The 21,415-nt window shown below is 38.9% G+C and overlaps 1 protein-coding gene across 4 annotated transcripts in view; it reads right to left on the bottom strand.

Annotated features, from left to right (window-relative positions):
• The window catches only part of slc1a2b (solute carrier family 1 member 2b), a 63,977-nt gene that overhangs the window by 14,492 nt on the left and 28,070 nt on the right, over positions 1-21,415 (bottom strand). For all 4 annotated transcript variants that reach the window (XM_057836399.1, XM_057836400.1, XM_057836398.1 and 1 more), the window contains exons 2-4: positions 12,167-12,306; positions 1,009-1,161; positions 220-470 (exon numbers count right to left, since the gene is read on the bottom strand). In XM_057836399.1, coding sequence (XP_057692382.1) covers positions 220-470; positions 1,009-1,161; positions 12,167-12,296 — 534 coding nt within the window. In that variant the 5' untranslated portion in view covers positions 12,297-12,306. The remainder of the gene's footprint in view (positions 1-219; positions 471-1,008; positions 1,162-12,166; positions 12,307-21,415) is intronic.

Genomic DNA, 21,415 nt, shown 5'->3' with positions numbered 1-21,415 from the left:
AGATGTCTGTAATATTCCTGTTTTGTTGTCCTACTATATGTGGTTTTATAATTCTTTATGACTGCACCTAGTTTCATTTCATCTACACAGGATTCATTATCATTCAACTGTGGAAAAACTCCACCCATAACATAGGACAGGATGTGTGAAAAAAAAAAAAAAAACTGATGGATTAATGTTTTTGTTTTGTTTCTTGTTTTTCCCGCACTGTTGCCTTACCTGTTGGAAACAAGCCTGCACCAGGTTCTCAGGGAACAGGTTCCTGATCAAATCAAAGAAGGCATCCAGGCTGGACACATCATCATTCTTCTCTCCCTCTCCAAGATTCTCTTTCAGTTTGGGGTTTCCAGGGTGGATGACCAATACTAGAATAACTCCCAAGATGGCAGCAATGACAGTTGTGGACATGTAATAGACCATTGCTCTGGTACCCAAACGACCACTAGATTTGGCATCCAAACCAGCCAGTCCTACGACCACAGAAAGGTAGAGTGTGAGCTTACCTTTTTTAATGTCTCAAAATAAACATTCACATAAAAATAGTGTTTTTTCATTTCTGATATAATCAGCATTTAACCTATTTTCAACCCACAAGAGTACATGCATTTGCATTAAATAACTTGATCCCATACATGAAGGGTTTCACAATATATTGCCTTTGATAAAAACCCACTTTTCCATTTTACCCTATTTTGTTACACTACAACTTAGGAAGACCTTTTCATACCCTACTCTGGTTGCCTTGTATCCACAAAAGATTATAAACAGCACTTCATCTGACAAGTCAAAACTGAGCATTACTATTTTTATAAAGGTATAATTTTCATACAACACAAATGGGCCTTGTCAGATGGTCCAAATTAAAGGAGGTTAGTGTGCATCTATTGCAATATTTTAAATGAAAGGAATGAAAACTATTGACACGGATAAATCAAACATATAATATATAAATAACATACATTGCGTCACCAATTTTCAACAGTGCAATATTTTGTATTTGTGGCATACCCGTGATTAAACTGGAGATGATGAGAGGCAAGATCAACATCTTCAGCATCCTCATGAGGATATCGCCAGGAAAGGCAATGACCATGACTATGTCTGGGTGAATTGGGGAGGCAACACGAAGCAACATCCCTGACACTGCTCCTAAAATCACACCTGAGGTAGACAGACAAGGAAGAATGTTTCATCGAAATGTCTGTTTTTGCAATGAAGCAACGGAAACGTCTCACTGTGGGGTAGAGGTACATTCAAGCTGTCATTCAGTTCAGATAATTGAGACATAAAATAGAAAATGAGCAATTGTTTCATCTATAATGAACCATTTCATTGTCAAGTCATTGTCAAACTGAAGTCACACAAGAAGTGACAAGGACTGATGAGCACACAATGGAGGGTGAAAGAAATCCACAACTGACAGGAGTTAAACTAATGACATTGTTTGAGAATGACTGACTAGCGTGTATAATGGGACATATGGATAACTGTTACCTCGGTAACCAGAGCATGGGACGTCATTTGACTAGGCAATTAATTTTAATTTTAATTAATGAAGTAATTTTCTGTGAGCTCAAGTATGGTGCCTGGTTGATAAAATACTGAAGGTAGATATTTTTTGAATTAAATAAATAATTGTTTGAAAATCTTTGATCTCAAAAATTATATCTGAGATAAAATAACACTAAAGTATGCCTGTGAACATTGTTACTATCATCTAATCCATATAAAAGTCCTTGCATAGAAGTCATTATGTCTATTATCGAGGGTTGTTGGGTGGAAACAGCACTATTACCATCCCAGTCAGTTGCAATGAGGTTGAGCCCAGAGCCGTATAAAGAGTTGTGACACTCTTTGTTCTCGCTGCAGGTGGTCACGTGGTTCGTGTAGGGTGTGGGTAGTTCCAAGCACAAGCAGCGCTGTAGTGGTTTTCAATGGAACTGACAGCAGTAATTGCGACATTCATGTGAAAATGGATAAAATCGCGTATCTAAGTTTGATTATGTCATTGCATTATAACATATATTTAAATGCTAGTTTTACATTTGGAGGGGTAAGGCGACAACTGAAAACTATGTAAACTTACGCAGAAGGGAACTTTCCAATGTGGAGTGAGTTTCATGTTTGTGTTACAATAAACACTGGAAATCGACTATTACACTGACATGCAAGATGATTTTGGTTTTTCTTTTTTCACAACTAGAATACTGTTTTTCCAGAGAATGTCTACATTTCCTTGATTCACCCACCTGTACCTGTGGTAATATATTAAAGATAACACCATGTATAACATATTTTGTTTCCAAGTTCTAAATGGCACAGCCTAGCTTGTTTCATCGCATTGACATATAAAAACACTTTTGTTTCCCAAAAAGTTTGAGGTCATGACTTTTAAATTCTACTTTCCGCTTATCTTTACTGTTGTTCTTTGTAATGCTTATGTATGTGTGTGTGTGTGTACATATTCCTTCTTATTTTATAGACTGTTTAACCTGAAACACAAAGAAATTACGTTTCACAAATATTTCCCGCTTAAAGGGCAACTGAAGAGCTTTTCGGATTTCGCTCTTAAGTGTTTTACTCAGTTGAATTGTATTAAATGCATCATTCGCTGTCTCAATAAGTCACATTAAAAAAAAAAAAATAATTGACCGCGTAGTTTTTGAGTTATGGCCATAGCAACACCATAGCAACGAGAGACGCGCTGTCCTGCCGACCGCTACCTCATGACGTAACTTGCAGGAAGCCTCGCCACCACTCTGAACACGGAAATATAGCACCACGCTATCCTCGCCATATATTGCAAACATTTTCTGGGTTTTACTCGCGGGATTCGTCATGCCATCTCGATGTGTAGCGATGAATTGCTCACAGGAAGACTCGAGACTCAAGGAGTGGTCAAAAAAAAAAAACTCCTGCAAAGGTTTTGGCCGTTTTTATTAGCATGCATACAGGTCCCCAATTGGCTCATTGTTTTCATCATTTCAGCCACGACAGCTTTGAAAACCTACAACTATGCAACCTTGGTTTTACAAAGAATAAGTAGAACATTACTGGCTTTTTTTGATAAACGAGGGGGACTCTTACTGCCTGTTTGTTGAAGTGCGACATTTTTTTGTTGTTGCTGTTGGCCTGTCATAAGTAGATAGGTAGGCTGACATGTCATCTACTCATGTGATTTTATTACTATATCAATAGGTATTATGTAAATTCAAATGTCCCCAGCACCAAATAGGTCCTTGGCTCGTTGTTTTTTGGCCTGTCACAGGGTAGATATAAAGCCTATAACAACAAAACAATCCACCTGTCAGGCCCTAATGTATCAAATACATGTCAATAAAACAATAACTTGTTATACTTCAACATCAAGGTCTGCCTATTTGAAGAGGGAACAATAGCATCAAATAGATGCTGCTTTGACTGGGGCATTATTATTTGATCACCAAGAAATTATTATCAGTGGTGCACCGATACCATTTTTTGGCCCCGATACCGATACCTGGCTGTGCAGTATCGGCTGATACCGATACCATACCGATACCACCCCGATTATATATATATAAAAAAAAAAAAACTTTTTTTTTTTTTTTTTTTTTTTCCCCCAAAGAGCTACATAATTGGATGTGAAATCATTGCTATCAAGGCTTTGTCAGGCTGTTGCTTACCTTTGCAAAATAGGAAAAAGACTAGTACAAAGTATAATACCAGCCCAACAGTAAGAAAGTAAAAATAAGTTCATAATAATAAACTCTGAATGAACTGAGTAAACTTTTTTTAAACCTCTCAAAGGCCAAACAGTGCAACTTTCATGAAATTATTGTCACATTCTGCTTCTGGTTAGATTGTGTTTTGTTGCTGGGCTGTTAGTGGGGGCGTTCCTGACGTCGCACCTGAATCCAATGCGGGCTTATCAACGCAGCATTTAAGCACGGGTGAGCTCAGAGAAGGCTGCCGAGATATTTGCTTTGCTGATCGCCATTTGACATCTCGCACTATAGTCTCGCTACATTTGCTTGTTACGCCCCTGCATTGGGTTTTTTCTGTTAGTGTGCTGCACTCGTTTGTAACCCCTACACTGTGCAGGTATTTGAGTGTTTTTATTTTGGCTTTTTGGCTCGCTGCCTATCGTCTTAGTTAATCTTCGAGTTTTTAGTATTGAGCTCCGTCGACCTGCTATCACGGACTCCTTTTGTTATTTCTAGTATCCCGCGATCGCGTGTTATTTTTTGTTTGCAATCATTAAACCCTTGTACTTATCCCCCGCTTGTTGTCCGCTTCGAGGTCCAACCTTGTTTCCGCATTTGCGGACGCTCACAATTATAATTACAATTATTATTAATAATTGACCACAGCATCCCGTCTCTCTATTAGCCTCGTTTTTTCGGGAGGGTGTGGGTCCCTTATTTCTATTTCTGAAAGGTGGCAACCTTACTTTGGAAACACTTCCCAAATTACTGTGGCATTTCTTTCATTAAAAGATAGTAAAAGTAAAGTAGACGAAGTGAACTGACCAGAGATAGTTGCTCCGGTCCAGTGCCCTGCTTCCTCTGGATAGCAGTCCTGCTCTTGCAGGCTCAAACTCGTTGTGTTCGTTCGCGTTTCGTCTTCAAATGTTTTATCAGGTTCGAGGTATTGAAACTGGCCGATTTAACTCCACATCTCGAAACTTTCAGGCCGCAAATCTTGCATGCAGCCATTGATTTTAATTGACGGGATTTCTATTTTGAAATATTTCCCGACCGCCGCCATGTCGCCATGTCGGCCATGTCATTGGTCAGAAGTGGCTATTGGCCCATTCTCATTGGTCTGGAGCAGGCCAATAGCGATAGCTGTTTGGTGTTCACGTGTCATCACACAACACAGAGACAAAGTGTAGTGAGCGCCAGGAGAAAAAAAAAAGGCTGCGGTCAAATGTTATAATAATGGACCGGTAAATGGTATCGGCGCCGTCTTTGTTGGTACTCGCCGATACCGATACCACCATTTTGGCTGGATCGGCGCCCCCTGCCGATACTAGTATCGGTATCGGTGCATCTTTAATTTTATTAAATTAAAATTAGGATTCATCACATATTTTCATGCTGCTGTGATTTTTTTTTTCTCCAGGAAGCCAAACATAAAAAAATTAAGAAAAAAGCGTTGCAAGTCAGTCGCCACCCAGTTTCCCAAAATCAAGAGAGAGTGGGTCGAGTCATATGATGACCCAAGTGATGCGGTGTCCAGCGATGACGACTGAAGAGATCCTATGAGGCCTGCCAGATGCTGAATTTCTTCCGTCTGCGACATCAGATGACGATGACTTAGGAGAAATAAATGTAGCAAATTTTGATGACATGAAATCATAAACGAGTCATATATACAGTACACACATTTTTTAAAAGAAAAATCTAGTTATCTTCATATATAATACACATTTATCATATAAATACATATTTCCCACTGCCATTATCATTTTTCAATGTTGCGCTAGTCCGTTGCTATCCTAACTTTGTTTTGCTTACTAAATTTATGTTCTTTGATGTGTGCCATTGTATGCTTGGTATAACTCATATATTGTGTCACAATCTGACAGCGAAAGCTGATGCTGATTCAACATAAATCTGGTATCATTTATTATTGTGGCCTATTGAATATTTTTTCAGAATGTAATATAGTTACAATATATTATATACCAATAGAATACATTAAACAGTCAACAAAATGTGTCAATGTTGTTTACAATTTACGGTTTTATTTTTTAAATGTAATTCATGCCCCTGTCAGTGCTTCAGCCTCCTCAAGTTTGGCTCTCACGTCGAGGATCTCCTGACGACACAGGCATAATGTTGGAAGGGTAATTACTTGACGGTTTACAGCAACACCTGGAAAATAAAATCGTTTTGTCATTTATTTTGAAAAATCAATAACATATCATTCATTTAGCCACATTTGGGCTAGCTTTACCATATTTAGATCGGTAGGAGCTGTCCCATTACCTAATATGCAGTTTTAGCTATGTGGAGAGCATGGAAAAATATACAACCATGTAATCGCATTCTCTCAAATAAAAAAATCACAATGCTGGATTTAGGCTTACCACTCACTCTCCCATTCGTGAAGTGTCGAGCTGTCAAATGGCGTCATGATGCCATCTGCTGTGTCAAATAAATCGCCGTCATCTGACGCCTCAGGTTCAAACATGTAGGGATTAATTGTAGTTCATCTTTCCTGGGAGCCTTTGCCATCGGTAGCGTCACGAAAGAGCGATCCTGAATGGTTACCTTTGGTGGAAATATCACTGACATCGTTGTTGCTGCTATGCTAGCTGTGGATAGTCTTCTCTGTTGCGTCGGGGAATCTACGCCACACTTCCGGGTTTGCGAAGGGACCATTAACGGAGTGCAAAAAAACTAAAAAAAAATGCGAATTATCCTTACAATTACGTGTTGATAATGTCATGGTTGTTTTGACGAACTCGTCCAAAGTTTATATTCGTAAAATTACACCAAAATCCGGAAAGGTCTTCAGTTGCCCTTTAACTCAAGTTTTGAATATAGCCTCTAATTTTAGCAAACCTGTACATTTTTAGAGGCATTTTTCATTTAGTTTGGACCCAAGCAAAACAAAATAGAATGATTACAAGACAGGAACAAAATTGTATTATTTTCTGTAACATGGTTTAATGTATAACAATAACAACTTTTTACCCTTTGATAAAGCAAATCATATTTTTTTATTGAACTATTGGTGAAATTGGTGTCATGGTTCATTGTTTACACCTAACATTTTATAGATTAGTGACCTGTGATGGTTGGTTGTGCAGCATGGTTTCCTCAAAGAACAAGAGCAGCAGAAAAAATGAATGGCAATGGTCAGCCGTCAAAAAATGAAATAAAAGGCTTTTTTAATGTTTTTTGCTATTTGAAAAATGGGCTTCATGCCCACAGCCAGCAGGCACCAGCAGCTGTCCTCAGCAGAAGTCGATCATGAAAATGTGACCTAAAAAAAAAAAAAAAAGTTTTCTATTATAAATTTGTGTTATTTATTGACATCACCTTTCAATCCATACACTTTTCTAAAATATAATAATGTCAAACATTTTGGTGTAAAGAATACAGGTTGCCATGCATTGACGTGGTACTCTTCCATGCAAGTGATATCTTAGTTCAAAGCTTACAAAATCGAGCTAATAAGCACGTGAAAGCCAGTCATCTACCAATACTCACAAATACAGATGAGTGAGAACGTCACAAAGGGGACTCTGAAAGAGTCGACAATTTAAAATAGGTAGCGACTTGATGAATTTATGCCTGGCGATACATTCCCAGTTAGCAGAGTCGGCTTAAAAAGTAGGAGAAAAATCGCTTGTCACCTAGATAAAATATATGTATAATTACGCCATGCACATACAAATAAAGCTCAACATATACGTCATAAAGCACCTCTAATAGAATACACAAAATTCAAAAGGGACCATTTTTTTCATCAACTTACCTGCGAATATACTTGACAGCCAGCCATTCGTATGAATGCGGTCTGTCCTCGTCGAAGCTATGTTTGGAACTACCCGATTCTCCACTTTCCGAAAAACCTGGAAGTTAAATCGCATAATGGATCCCTATGGGAGTGTCGCATCCCTCTTTATATGGCCCTGGTTAAGCATAAACGGTCATTTGAGGCATCACACCAAAACTCATGCTTGTGCTGTTCCAACAAAGACTTGTTGCATAAATTGATGAAGACTGCTTGGATGAGAGGAGAAACATATTCTCAGACAACCAGAAGAGTCCAAATGTAATCCGTTCAGTCCTGTAGGACTAAAACTGAATTTAACAGTGGTACCTCTACATACAAAGTTAATTCGTTCCAGGACTTTGTTTGTAAGTCGAAACGGTTGTATGTTGAGCAGGACTTTCCCATAAGAATACTGGACTGTCTCAGAAAATTAGAATACACAATATTCTAATTTTTTGAGACAGTCCTGTGTATATATACAGGACTGTCTCAGGAAATTAGAATACACAATATTCTAATTTCCTGACTGTCTCAGAAAATTAGAATACACAATATTCTAATTTCCTGAGACAGTCCTGTATATATACACAGGACTGTCTCAAAAAATTAGAATATTGTGTATTCTAATTTTCTGAGACAGTCCAGTACATTATAATTCAATTAATTTATTCCACAGCCTGAAAACCTACACTTAATCCTTGATAAATACTGCTGTTACTATTACAAATAGCAATTACAAAGAGCAAAACAAATAAATCATGAATAAAAATCGGAATAATAATATAACAATAGTAATAATAATAAAAATACCTGTAATAATGTAACAAATCGGGTTCTAATGTGGCGGATGTATTTTGCGTGGTGTACCTGAACGCACCACGTAGCTGATGAGTGTGAGAATGCAGTTGAGATTCTACTTTCTCTTTTAATGTCCTGTTGTTGCTGGTGTCAACTGCGGTGGACAGTTGGCATGTTTTGTTGCACAAGTTCTGAAATATTAAAAACCTCACAAAGCTGGCGATCTCTCTGGCGATGGTACCACAATAATACCGTATTGGCCTGAATACAAGACGGCCCTGATTATAAGACGACCCCCTCTTTTTCAAGACTCATGTTTGAAAAAATACCTTTTGAACACCAAAATCTTAATATTTGAACATTTAAATATGTAAACTAAAGTGCAATCACATTCGTAAATGAATGGCTTCTGATTTTTGAAATGTAAATAAACCAATCTATTGTGATAAAACAACAAAATTGCAATAACTGCATTAACCATCAAAGTGAAGTCTAACTGTAACTGTAGTCTTGAAACAAATCTGAATAAGGAAAAACATTGCAATAAAACAATGCAAACTGGTTAAACATGAAAGTAGCTGAGATCTGTCATGACAGAACATCACTTCAGTGATATCTGGCGCCATCTAGCGTCGTGAATGGATATAACATCTACACCGCAAATATAAGACGACCCGCTCTTTTTCAGCCTTATTTCAGTGCAAAAAACACGTCTTATATTCGGGCCAATACGGTAATTGTCACCTTACTTACTGTATAAAGACTGGCGAACGGAGGTCGGAGGAGTATTGATTAGCAGTTCATGGACCCCACGCTCACCTTTTTTCTTTTTTCACCACCTGCTTTAACATTCTTAGAACCTATGTTGATTTGTCTCACAAGAAAATCCGCTGTGCGTCTGTCTTGTGGGAAAACAATGAAATTGCGATGCTGTCATAAAGCGTCGTATTTCGAGCTTTTTGTTGGATGAAGAAACAAACGGCGAGTCAAATTTTACGTCGGATGTGGAAAACATCGCGTGTCAAAGCGATCGTATGTCGAGGTACCACTGTTTTTGTTTTTTGTTGTTGTTGTTTCTTTTTATCTCATGTGAATTTTTCCGATCAGTTTGGCAGTTTTGACTTTTGGCTCAGCCCATTTCGCCTCGAGAAGATATATAGTCCATAACCTGCCCCCCTGAAACATCCATCCCGAGCCCAGCGACACACTTCCTTCTCTTCAACCTCTTTTGCCAAGGATCACACTGCCCAAGTGAATGTTTTATAACAAGCTGAAAGCCTCCCATCTTTTGTAAGATGTCCTCGATCCATCTTCCAGTGTAGCTATGTCCTGTGGATCCTTGACGTGTAAGTCTTTTTTGGATGGCAATGGATTTCCTGTGCCTTCTCTTTGGCACACTTTCAAGATCCCCATTCAGGCTCTTGTGCGGCTCATGACAGATGATCAATGATGCTGCGATCTCACTCCAGGCGTGAGTGTAATGCCAAGCAGAGGCAGGACACTCGAGTCACATGACCTGAATGAGTTAGGTTGAGTTACACTTCAAGACAGAAATTGACAAGGACATATGAGCGCATGTTGCAACCTGTTGTGGTTGAAAATCATCATTTTGAACATGGAAGTTGCTTTTACTTTGCAGAAAATGTATTTTTTACCAACACCAACAACCTCCACATAGAACTTCCCTGTTCTCTATGATCACTTACCCTTCCCCTACATCAAGGCTCCTCTTGTTGCATTTGCACTTGCATACATACGGACGTTTATATTGTGAAACTATTTATTTCTATTAAAATATTTCCCATCATCACAAACAAATTTAAATATTAGTCAAAGACAACACATAAAACAAGTTTTTTGAATTATTTTTATAAGGGAAGGAGTGATCCCAGCGTAAGTTAAAACAGTTAAAGTTGATCACTCCTGAATTTTTCCAGCCTCACCTGTTCTTTAAAAAATAAATTACATGGGATCTCCCTGACAAAGTCAAGTAGACCAAAGGATACTCATGATATTGGCGTACATCATGTCGAGCTTTAAAGAATGAAACACTATCAGTGTGAAAAAGGTTATATTGCCTTTCCTAAAGCTTTAGGACTCCAGTGGAAGCCATTATCCGCAAATTGAAAAAAACAGAACAAAGGTAAACCTTCCCATTAGAGGTCAGCTGACCCAGAATTCCCAAAGACTGGAGTGACGGCTCATCCAAGAAGTCACAAAGACCCCACAACATCCAAAGAACTGCAGGCCTTACTTCAGTTAAAATATATGTTCATTACTACTAAAAGAAAGAGACTATAAATATTATTCAGTGGATTTAAAGCCATTTCTAGTCTAACAAGACAAACGTTTAACTTTTTGGAAGTTGTTTGTCCCACAAAATCAGCCAGGGAAAAAAACAAAAACACCAGACCAACATTGAAATGTGGTGGTGGTAGTTGTGATGGCCTGGGACTGTTTTTCTGTTTCTGGACTAAGAAGACTTAACCATTAATTCATGAATGTCCCGAAACCAAAATTACAACCTCCCGTTCACGATAAGAGGTTTCCATGATATAACTACATTTTTGTATAATAAGCATGCAATGTAGCCATACAAGTTTAACCGTAAACAAGAATCAATACCAGATTGTAGTGACGTTGCAGAGAGGAATTTTTGAGAGAATGTGTGGGTTTAGTGAATTATGCATTTTCTGTTGTTGATGTTTTATCAGGTGAAACCGTCGAATTGTGTCCAAAGTAGCACAAATTTTATCTACCCGCCCAATGCATTTCTCCACTCGTCTTTTAAAAGTGCCGAATTAGGCAGGAAGCCACCAAATCTGGCATCACTGGCAGGGATGTAGACATGCTTCTTTCAGAATTTTCAGAATTGCACCCTTGGTTTTTTCACTTATAGTATAGCCCTTTTCAGACTTATATCCCGCTAAATTTCTGTGTAAGGTGACGCGGAATTTATCCACGTCATGGCTTTCAGGTATGGGGAAATGTCCAGGGAAATACCTGGGTTGGACACTTTCAGACCTGTCCCGTGTTGGAGACTCAACACTTTTGTGGGAGAGCGATGGGCGGGATTTTATAACCTGGATGTTTCGTCATTTTTGATCAGCATCGACAACAAAATAAACCACACGTTTCCAAAGATGGATGATGGAGTAGCAATTTAATTTCAATATGTTTCAATTTTAATTTTGCCATTTCCAGCTTGTCACGTTGATAATTTCGATGTTTGTTTCCTGCTTTTCGTCTTACTGAAAAGGAAGAGGAAATGACGATCGGCCCCACCATGATATTTACATCATCAGCCTTCGTGTTGTGACCCGCGAATTAAATGGCTGCTTTCACACATGCTACATCCCGGGTAAATCTGGGACATTATACTGGGACGCAACCCGGTTGATGTCCGTGTCATCTCCGTGTCAGTTGACCCAGGGAAATTGCTTTCAGACATAAGGGCTACCCGTTTAAATCTGAAAGGGACTTATGTTTCCATATATATTAAGGTGGCGGTGAGACAACGTAGATGTCAAACAATTCAATTTAATTCAAATGCCTTGTGTTGCTGCAGGCTTTACTGTATATTCTTGCATCAGTGCCCTGTCTTAGTGTCAAGCTAAATCCCTGTTCTATGCAGTGAGCCTGTTGTAATCGCAATAGTTTTCATGCACCAACAGAGACTGTTTGGATGACTGGGTGGATTCTGCCGACAGCTTATAATTGCAACAGGTGGCGAGGAAGGGAGAAAGGTCAGGACATCTCCCTGTCTGTTATTTCTAAACACTGCACATGGCTGCTCCAACGGAACTAATTGAACAGAGATATGTTCGGCATCGTACGTTTTTTAAAGGGAGAGAAAGCTATCCTTAGTACCGACCAAGAACGGTGAGTGTGAGCAGAAGGTTCTTGAACATCTTGGAGCAGAGCCTGGCACATTTGGACTGAGGCCGTGCTTCTATTGGCTCTAGATGACTCTCGTGCATCCTGACCTCCACTTGTTTAGGCATACTGTTGGCACTGTAAAACACACAAAGGAAAATTGAATGGTTAAGCAACACAGTATGACTGAACAAAAAAACTTTTGCCTGTCGCCAAATCTATGAGACACTTAACCATTCAGTAAGATGTAGGTGCACAATATAATATGGTTGTTACAAAAAATACGATTTTACCGAATACTGTATCAGTTTGTAAAGACAGATTTGAATGTATTTATAGCAAGCTCCCCAGTCAACATAAAATCCAGTGGTAATCACCAAATGCACCGTTGTCAAACTGCACCGGCAATTGCGGGGCCAGGGATCATTTAGCCTATGATTTACACTGCTTTTTCATTTTTAAAACATCGTGCACACTCCCTTGACAGTCCAGACAGGTTTTGCTAGCAAGTGGCCAGGAGCAGCACAACCACGTTCATATACAGCTGTCAAAGTGATTGCTTCTCAGGGCCAACGTCAAAATTAAAGCCAAACTAGGTATTGCTTCAATGTCCATGCATTACTTGTATTTTTTTTTTTAATCGGGCACCATGTTTCCAAGGACTAACATCTTTGCTGTGGCAAACTTGACTTGCCACTGAAACGATACATACTAGAACAGTGGTCTCCAAACTGTTCCACATAGGGCCGCAGTGGGTGCAGGATTTTGTTAAAAACAAACAAAACAAGACGACACCTTTGCACCAATCTGGTGTTTTACAAGTGTGATCAGTTGATTGCAGCCAGGTGCTGCTTGTTTTAGCAGAAACCTCATTGGTTAAACTGTCTGTGCTCGATCGATAGGGACAAAAACCATGACCCACAGCGGCCCTTGAGGACTGGTTTGGAGACCCCTGTCCTAGAATGTCCTTCAAAATATTTTTTTTCTGATCCCATTCAGCAAATGCCATGCAGCAAGTTGTTGTTTGTTGTTGCTTTCAATATTGTTATTGAGCAGAATCTGAAAACATTCATTGAATTAATTTATTAATATCATTAGGTACCAGATTGATGTCTCGACATGCATAGGTATGTACAGTATACACACATTTGCATTTGAACCAATTTGTCGATTAGTCAACGCTTTGATTTTTTCCACACACCCTGATGGTTAATGTGGAAGGTTGATTAATAAAACACACTTGCTTTTGAAATTTGCACATACAACATGGATACAGCAAAGGCAGCAGGTTAGGAGGGGAACAGGCCCTTGAAGTAGATGAGCTGCAGCGTACAAAAAAATGAGACTGGTTGTGTAGTCACTTGCAAATTATGCAAATAAAAAAAGTCGTCAACAATCAACTATCCTGTGATTACAATGTCTTCGTTATTAAGAATCTGACTTGGCTGCTGCACACACTTTCAAGGGGTTCGAGAGCAGTTAAAAAAACTTTTAAAACTGGTAGAATCCATCTCTGTTGTGGACTGTCTTCTTGACTCCCACTTTCGACTTCTTCAATTGAGCCTGACGAATAAAAGACAGGCCGCCCAGAGCCACCGGAATGCCCTCCTTGAGATTAAAGCATGTAATCTTCGGTAATTCCGCTGGCACTATTGTCCATGTCATTTGTTTCTTTTTTTTTTTTTTTCTAAGTGAAGAAGAATCCCTAGAAAGGGGGGAAAATAACCAAGCTCAAACGGGATTTAAAACACCTTTTTAGCTCGCACTTTGACAGTGACCTGCATATACAAATAGATCTGAGTCCAATAACAAGAACATTGAGGAAGGGGGCCAGGAGTACAATCTCGCAGCAAGTGGCCAGCCAACATCGCTAACCTTGTATTTTTGCTTGCAAACGAAGACCAAAAAAACAAAAACTGTCCACATCTGTGTCTAAGGGGCCATTTACATGGTGACACTCCGAGAATACGATACATTTCATGTTTGCATCTACAGCGTTCTGTCTTGATTCCATCTCCATTCGAACGATGTCGCAAATCTGCGTGAAAAAAATGTAGTATTCATGCCAGGCTTATTTGGTAGTGCAGTTTTACAAGGCGACAGGCAATTGTGCACTTGTTTTCCGTTTGTTTAGTAGCAGTACTGACGTTACGGAAACAAGAGCAGGAGCAAGCCTCACAATGGAACCGTTTCGCTTCGGAGGCAGGAATCATAAGTTTGTGTCTGCGCCTTCCGTTTTCACTGTCACCATGTATAGGCGACGCCATTCCACAACACAATCGTTGTGACTTTGTGTCGCAGCGTCACCATTGTAAACAGTCCCTAAATAGGAGAGTCAATTAAAGCCAACGTTCCACCATGTTTGTTGTTTTGAATATTTAGTAGCAGTGACTGCACGTGCCCAAAGTGACATGTGCAAGTGCTGCCGTCATCAGAGCGACAGCATTCCATTCATACGACTGCGGTGTGAAAATGAAAAAAGTCAAATTTCTCGGTTTACGGATTCTTTAATTCTCTTAAGGAACAGGAGATGACGACACACAATTCAGGAACAAAAAGAAAGCAATAATCACCGATTGTAAGTTTAATAATTAATGAAATAGTAATTAAAAGCTGGCCGGCCAGGACAAACATGCCCGGGAGCCCCACGCAGGTGCCCCCAAGTAGATCTGCCCTGACCTTCGAGATCATACAGTTTACATCTGTCATTATTCCAGGCAGCGGGCTAAAGTGTGCCTCTTTATGGAAAAATAGTGGAAAAACACTAGTGAAAAAGATGTGGACTAATCAGTAACCTTGGACACAACAGAATCCTTGTAATCAAAACACTACTCGTCTCCGATATTCACAAAGTAGACAAAACACAGTTCTATGGGACAATAAATGATTTTATGTGACGATATAAAATGAAAAGATATAGGTCTTTATGAATAAAAGGAGTTATACATCTACATGAGCAAGCCCCGCAATCTAATCGTTACGCTTTGGAGGCCGGAATCAAAAGTTTCCATCGCCACCTTCCTTATTTGCCGTTACCATGTAAAGGCGAGGCCATTGCACAACACAATCGTTGCGTCTGGTGTCAGGGTCACCATGTAAACGGGCCCTAAGTAGGAGTATGATTATGACTAAGCTTGATTGTCATTTTTGTTCACTTTGAAAATCCTTTTATGAGCACTCAGGTTTTCTTTTGCACTTTGTTGGAATGTCAAGATGTTTGCTGTTCTGCATATATTTGCGCATGAGCTTTCCATCATTAGCGAATATAAAAAGGATTTTCTCCTCCTGTGATTATTCTCAAAAGCATAGTAATGCAGGCATTAGGGACCCAACGAAGTCTTAATTTGTGTTATAGTATTTTCCTTGGGAGTTTTGAAATTAGATTGTCCCTGACCCTGAAGTATCTGAACCTGATTGTATAGGTAGTTGAGGAGCAGGCCCGATGCAACTGAGAGAGTAAGCTTAAAAGAGGAGGAATGCAGAGGTTGTGCATCTTTTAGAAAGCATGTTGATGACTGAAAAGAAGGGTAAAAAATAAATACAAGAATACAACATGATGCTGTCTCGTCTACTATAACCAAATTTTAGTCGACTACAAAAAAATCTAAGATTGTTCAACCCCAAATACACGTATATGCTATACAGTATAATATACCAGAGTTCACCAAATCCGGACCTCGGTGCCACCTATCGTGTTATGTTTTCCATGTCTCTTTCCCCTAACACACCTGAATCAAATGATTATGCCATCAGCAAGCTTTCCAGAAGCTTGATAATGATAGTGATTATTTAATTCAGGTGTGTTGGAGGAGGAAAACATGGAAAACACGACAGGATAGGTGGCCCCGAGGTCTGGATTTGGTGAACCCTGATATATATAATATCACATAATATATAGTATCACAAAAAAAAAAACAACTGTTGTATTTTAAGCCAAAAGAACTGTTGTGTTTGATAGAACAATGTGTCTTTATGCCGCCATAGCAGTTTTATGGCGCATTAAGCCCTTGAAATATTTTTAATTTGTCCGTTTTACCCTGGAGACACCGTTTACAGACACCGCACAACTGCTGTTGTTTCAACCCAAACACAAGAAGAAGTACTTATATTTATTATTCGAAATGTCTACCATTTTTATCTTAGAATCATTAATTGTTGTCTAATATTTGGTTTAAAAAAAAAAAAAAAATTACAAAATTATTCACTTACATATTTTAAACTTTTAAACAAATGATGTCACAATGAAAAAAAATGTGTCTTTAAATAGGTCTTAGATATCTACCTCATAACTATCACTTACTTGTTTTTTTTTTTTTTTTTGTTACTGTCGCATTTTCCCCGATAATTTAATCAATCCAAACTAAGACAAATTGAAAAAACATAACAAAAAAAAAAACGTTTAAAAGGGTAAATATTTGAAAAAGAAAATCTCGACCACTCCTTGATGTCTGCGATTTCTGCATTGCAACCCTTGTTATATTACCGTGTTTCACTGTTAAAATCCCCAAAAAGTCCGGCTGTGGCCATTCACAGCTGTGTCTTGACACTCGGTGAGGCATGCTACATGGAGCTTTTGGATCGAAACAACGTATGTACGCGATAATATCACGTTAAAATCATGGTGTCTTTAATTATGCTCTCTCATGCTCTCACCTCGAGTTAGGGTTTAAATTGTTGTTGTTGTTGTTTTTTTTAAATGCCCTCCTGTTCAAAATTTTTATTCCCCCAGAGATTTGAAATTTTAAGCTTTCCAATTATGTATCACACATGCATACAGGATAATTTTGAAATTTGGCCAAATTGGGGGTCTCAGAGCAGAACTTCAAGTCATCTGAGTGTTTTCTGCCATATACTGTATTTTTCGGACTATAAGTCGCACCTGAGTATAAGTTGCACCAGCCCAAAAATGCGCAACGAAGAAGAAAAAAACATATAAGTCGCACCATGTCTCATTTGGGGGGTAAATTTATTTGACAAAATCCAACACATAAGATAAATGTCATCTTGAAAGGCAATTTAAAATAAAAATACAATAGAGAGCAACATTCTGAATAGATGTACATTATGATAATGTTACATGATGCATAAACAATGAAATGGACGGTATGTTAACATAACATAGCTATTAAGAGTTATTCAGATTCCTATAGCATAAAGAACATGTTAACAAGTTTACCAAACCATCAGTGTCACTCCAAAACACCAAAATAACATGTGAAATGATATAATAATGTGTAAATAATTTCACACATACAGTGCCTTGCAAAAGTATTCGGCCCCCTTGAATCTTGCAACCTTTCGCCACATTTCAGGCTTAAAACATAAAGATATGAAATTTAATTTTTTTGTCAAGAATCAACAACAAGTGGGACACAATCGTGAAGTGGAACAACATTTATTGGATAATTTAAGCTTTTTTAACAAATAAAAAACTGAAAAGTGGGGCGTGCAATATTATTCGGCCCCTTTACTTTCAGTGCAGCAAACTCACTCCAGAAGTTCAGTGAGGATCTCTGAATGATCCAATGTTGTCCTACATGACCGATGATGATGAATAGAATCCACCTGTGTGTAATCAAGTCTCCATATAAATGCACCTGCTCTGTGATAGTCTCAGGGTTCTGTTTAAAGTGCAGAGAGCATTATGAAAACCAAGGAACACACCAGGCAGGTCCGAGATACTGTTGTGGAGAAGTTTAAAGCCGGATTTGGATACAAAAAGATTTCCCAAGCTTTAAACATCTCAAGGAGCACTGTGCAAGCCATCATATTGAAATGGAAGGAGCATCAGACCACTGCAAATCTACCAAGACCCGGCCGTCCTTCCAAACTTTCTTCTCAAACAAGGAGAAAACTGATCAGAGATGCAGCCAAGAGGCCCATGATCACTCTGGATGAACTGCAGTGATCTACAGCCGAGGTGGGAGAGTCTGTCCATAGGACAACAATCAGTCGTACACTGCACAAATCTGGCCTTTATGGAAGAGTGGCAAGAAGAAAGCCATTTCTCAAAGATATCCATAAAAAGTCTTGTTTAAAGTTTGCCACAAGCCACCTGGGAGACACACCAAACATGTGGAAGAAGGTGCTCTGGTCAGATGAAACCAAAATTGAACTTTTTGGCCACAATGCAAAACGTTATGTTTGGCGTAAAAGCAACACAGCTCATCACCCTGAACACACCATCCCCACTGTCAAACATGGTGGTGGCAACATCATGGTTTGGGCCTGCTTTTCTTTTCTTCGGCAGGGACAGGGAAGATGGTTAAAATTGACGGGAAGATGGATGCAGCCAAATACAGGAACATTCTGGAAGAAAACCTGTTGGTGTCTGCACAAGACCTGAGACTGGGACGGAGATTTATCTTCCAACAGGACAATGATCCAAAACATAAAGCCAAATCTACAATGGAATGGTTCAAAAATAAACGTATCCAGGTGTTAGAATGGCCAAGTCAAAGTCCAGACCTGAATCCAATCGAGAATCTGTGGAAAGAGCTGAAGACTGCTGTTCACAAACACTCTCCATCCAACCTCACTGAGCTCGAGCTGTTTTGCAAGGAAGAATGGGCAAGAATGTCAGTCTCTCGATGTGCAAAACTGATAGAAACATACCCCAAGCGACTTGCAGCTGTAATTGGAGCAAAAGGTGGAGCTACAAAGTATTAACGCAAGGGGGCCGAATAATATTGCACGCCCCACTTTTCAGTTTTTTATTTGTTAAAAAAGTTTAAACTATCCAATAAATTTTGTTCCACTTCAAGATTGTGTCCCACTTGTTGTTGATTCTTGACAAAAAAATTATATATCTTTATGTTTGAAGCCTGAAATGTGGCGAAAGGTTGCAAGGTTCAAGGGGGCCGAATACTTTTGCAAGGCACTGTAAGTCGCTCCAGAGTATAAGTCACACCCCCAGCCAAACTATGAAAAAAACTGCAACTTACAGTCCGAAAAATACGGTATGTAAATACATATACACAACACAGTATAAATACGGTTATTTGTTTGAATTCAACATGAAAAATGCAGTAAGAATCGAAGCAGTTCCTCTGTTTGAATATTTTTAAAAGTCCTAATATATTTAGAGAGAAAACAGCAACTGTTTAGCCATCCAAGTGTGATGGTGAGCTGTCATTCCTATATTACCCTCCACAGTTGCTATGGCAGCCAGCAGATGGAAGCTGGAGACAATCTGCCGCCTGCAACGTTGCAGGCTCTTGACAGGATGTTTAAAACACTTGAGCCAGTTTATTAAATGCCGATTTCTTAATGGTCTCTGGTGTGGCATTTTGTAATCGACAGGACACTTTATTAGTTTGATCCGGGGCAACGGTTCAGCCATCAACTCTCCCAATACAGTGACAATAGTGGAGTCTATTGTTTAACTGTATTGTACAGAGATCTGCTTCAGAAATCAAAAGCTTCATCCGCAAATGTATTTTTGTACAATAAGTCTAATACAAAGGTGGTTTTCAGTTTGTTTGTATCAGGAACATTACTTAAGATCTGTCCATTTTAATGAAGTTGAAGAGACAATGTGATTGAAAATCAAAATCAGATTAAAATTTATATTAGTTAGGGCTTATTAATTAATTGAGATATAATTTCCGGCGGCAGCTTGGAGCGTTTTACTGCAATTCTATTGTGTGACTGCACAAAGAAGGCAGCTGTACATCTTTATCTTTATTATAATGTTGAAAATATCACTGAATAATTTGTTCTTATCAGTCTGATAAAGATGAAAATATCGTTGTTTGTTTGTGCTATATGGAAGAATCATATTGCAATGGCAGCAACGACAGATTAAAGGGATAAAATGATGAACTCTGACATTTGATCTCATCTTAGGGGTTCAGGGCCGTAATAAATGTCTCAACCAATATCAACATTTTTATGTCCTCGTACCTTCCCCAAGCTGCAAACTGAATTAAGTCTTATCTTGATTGCTGTGAATAAAACTCACCCATAAATTTACCTCCCATCAGCTGTTTTCCATTAAAAAGCAAAAATGGACCACGGTGGGATGCCATTTTGTGAAAACTTCCACATAATCAATAGGATTTTTCACAGTGTATTTTTGTTGCCTTAAAAAGAGCAGATTTATGGTTCAGTCAGTAAATTCAAATCTAACCCTTTCTTCCACTATACTGTATAAGGAAATATTCACCTTCATGATTTTCCGGAATGCATTGCTGCAACAAACTCAGTGTTGGTTGTGCAGTTACGTTTTCCTACTGCACTATTGTAGTACTGTTTGAAAATAGATTTTATTTATTTATTTTTTTAAACAATTGCCTTAGAAAAAAAGTAAAGCAGTCGTACAACTATGGAAGAGGACTAGGGGCCACTAAAGAAAAACAAAAGTCGCCAAGATTCCAAAATTAAGTCAAATTCTGACTTTAAAAGTTTAAAGTCAAAATCTGAGGATTAAGTTGTACATTCATAGTGTGAATTAAAAAAAAAAAAAAAAAGTCAAACTATCGGTTCATCCTCTAAATTTCACGCTTCACCTTTTTGCTGATATCTAATTTTCTGAAAAAGTAACATCTCAGGTACATCATATCTGCTTTTAACGAACTGCTCTGCAGCTGCAGGGGCACGCACACCGAAAACCCTAACCCCATGCAGGGTTTCCCCTACATATTAATTATTGTGGCGCACCGCCACACCAAAATAAAAGCCGCCATGCCGTGCAAAAGAGATGTTTAAAAAAAAACAAACAAAAAAAAATAAAATCATTTAAGGCCATTTCAAACTAGTGGCAGCCTAGTGTGAAAGGGTTCAGCGGCAACCTATTCATTGTGTATTGTAATGTCCGTAGCTCTGCCAGGCCCCCTTAAAAGACGATTGGAGGAGAAGCTGTGACGTAGAGGGAAGCGAGATAGCGGTCGCATGTCACGGAAGCCCGCTGTTAGTTCTTTATTGTTTTTCTTTTTTTTATTGTTACCACAATAAAGTGGTTAAGCCAATACAAACTCTTCATCTTCCTCCCCCCATCCGGGGCATTACAGTATTTTGGATCGGACTTTTCAGCGAAAGTAAGCAGTGGACGGCCGTCTTGGACGGAACGGCAAGTTTGAATGAAATTGCACCGAGAGGCGGTGAGAGCGCCGCCGCGCTAATATCAACAACACGTTCAATAGCAGAGGGGCAGGAGTACTTGGGGCGAGCTTGGGGAAACTCGAAAAATGACTCTCATACTTCTCCTTGCTGAGCTAATTGGTACCTCAATGTGCGATTGTGCGGA

The sequence above is a fragment of the Corythoichthys intestinalis genome, chromosome 5 (assembly GCF_030265065.1).
Source record: "Corythoichthys intestinalis isolate RoL2023-P3 chromosome 5, ASM3026506v1, whole genome shotgun sequence".
Taxonomy (NCBI): domain Eukaryota; kingdom Metazoa; phylum Chordata; class Actinopteri; order Syngnathiformes; family Syngnathidae; genus Corythoichthys; species Corythoichthys intestinalis.
The sequence above is the reverse complement of the archived record's forward strand: the minus strand, read 5'-3'. Positions and strand labels throughout refer to the sequence as shown.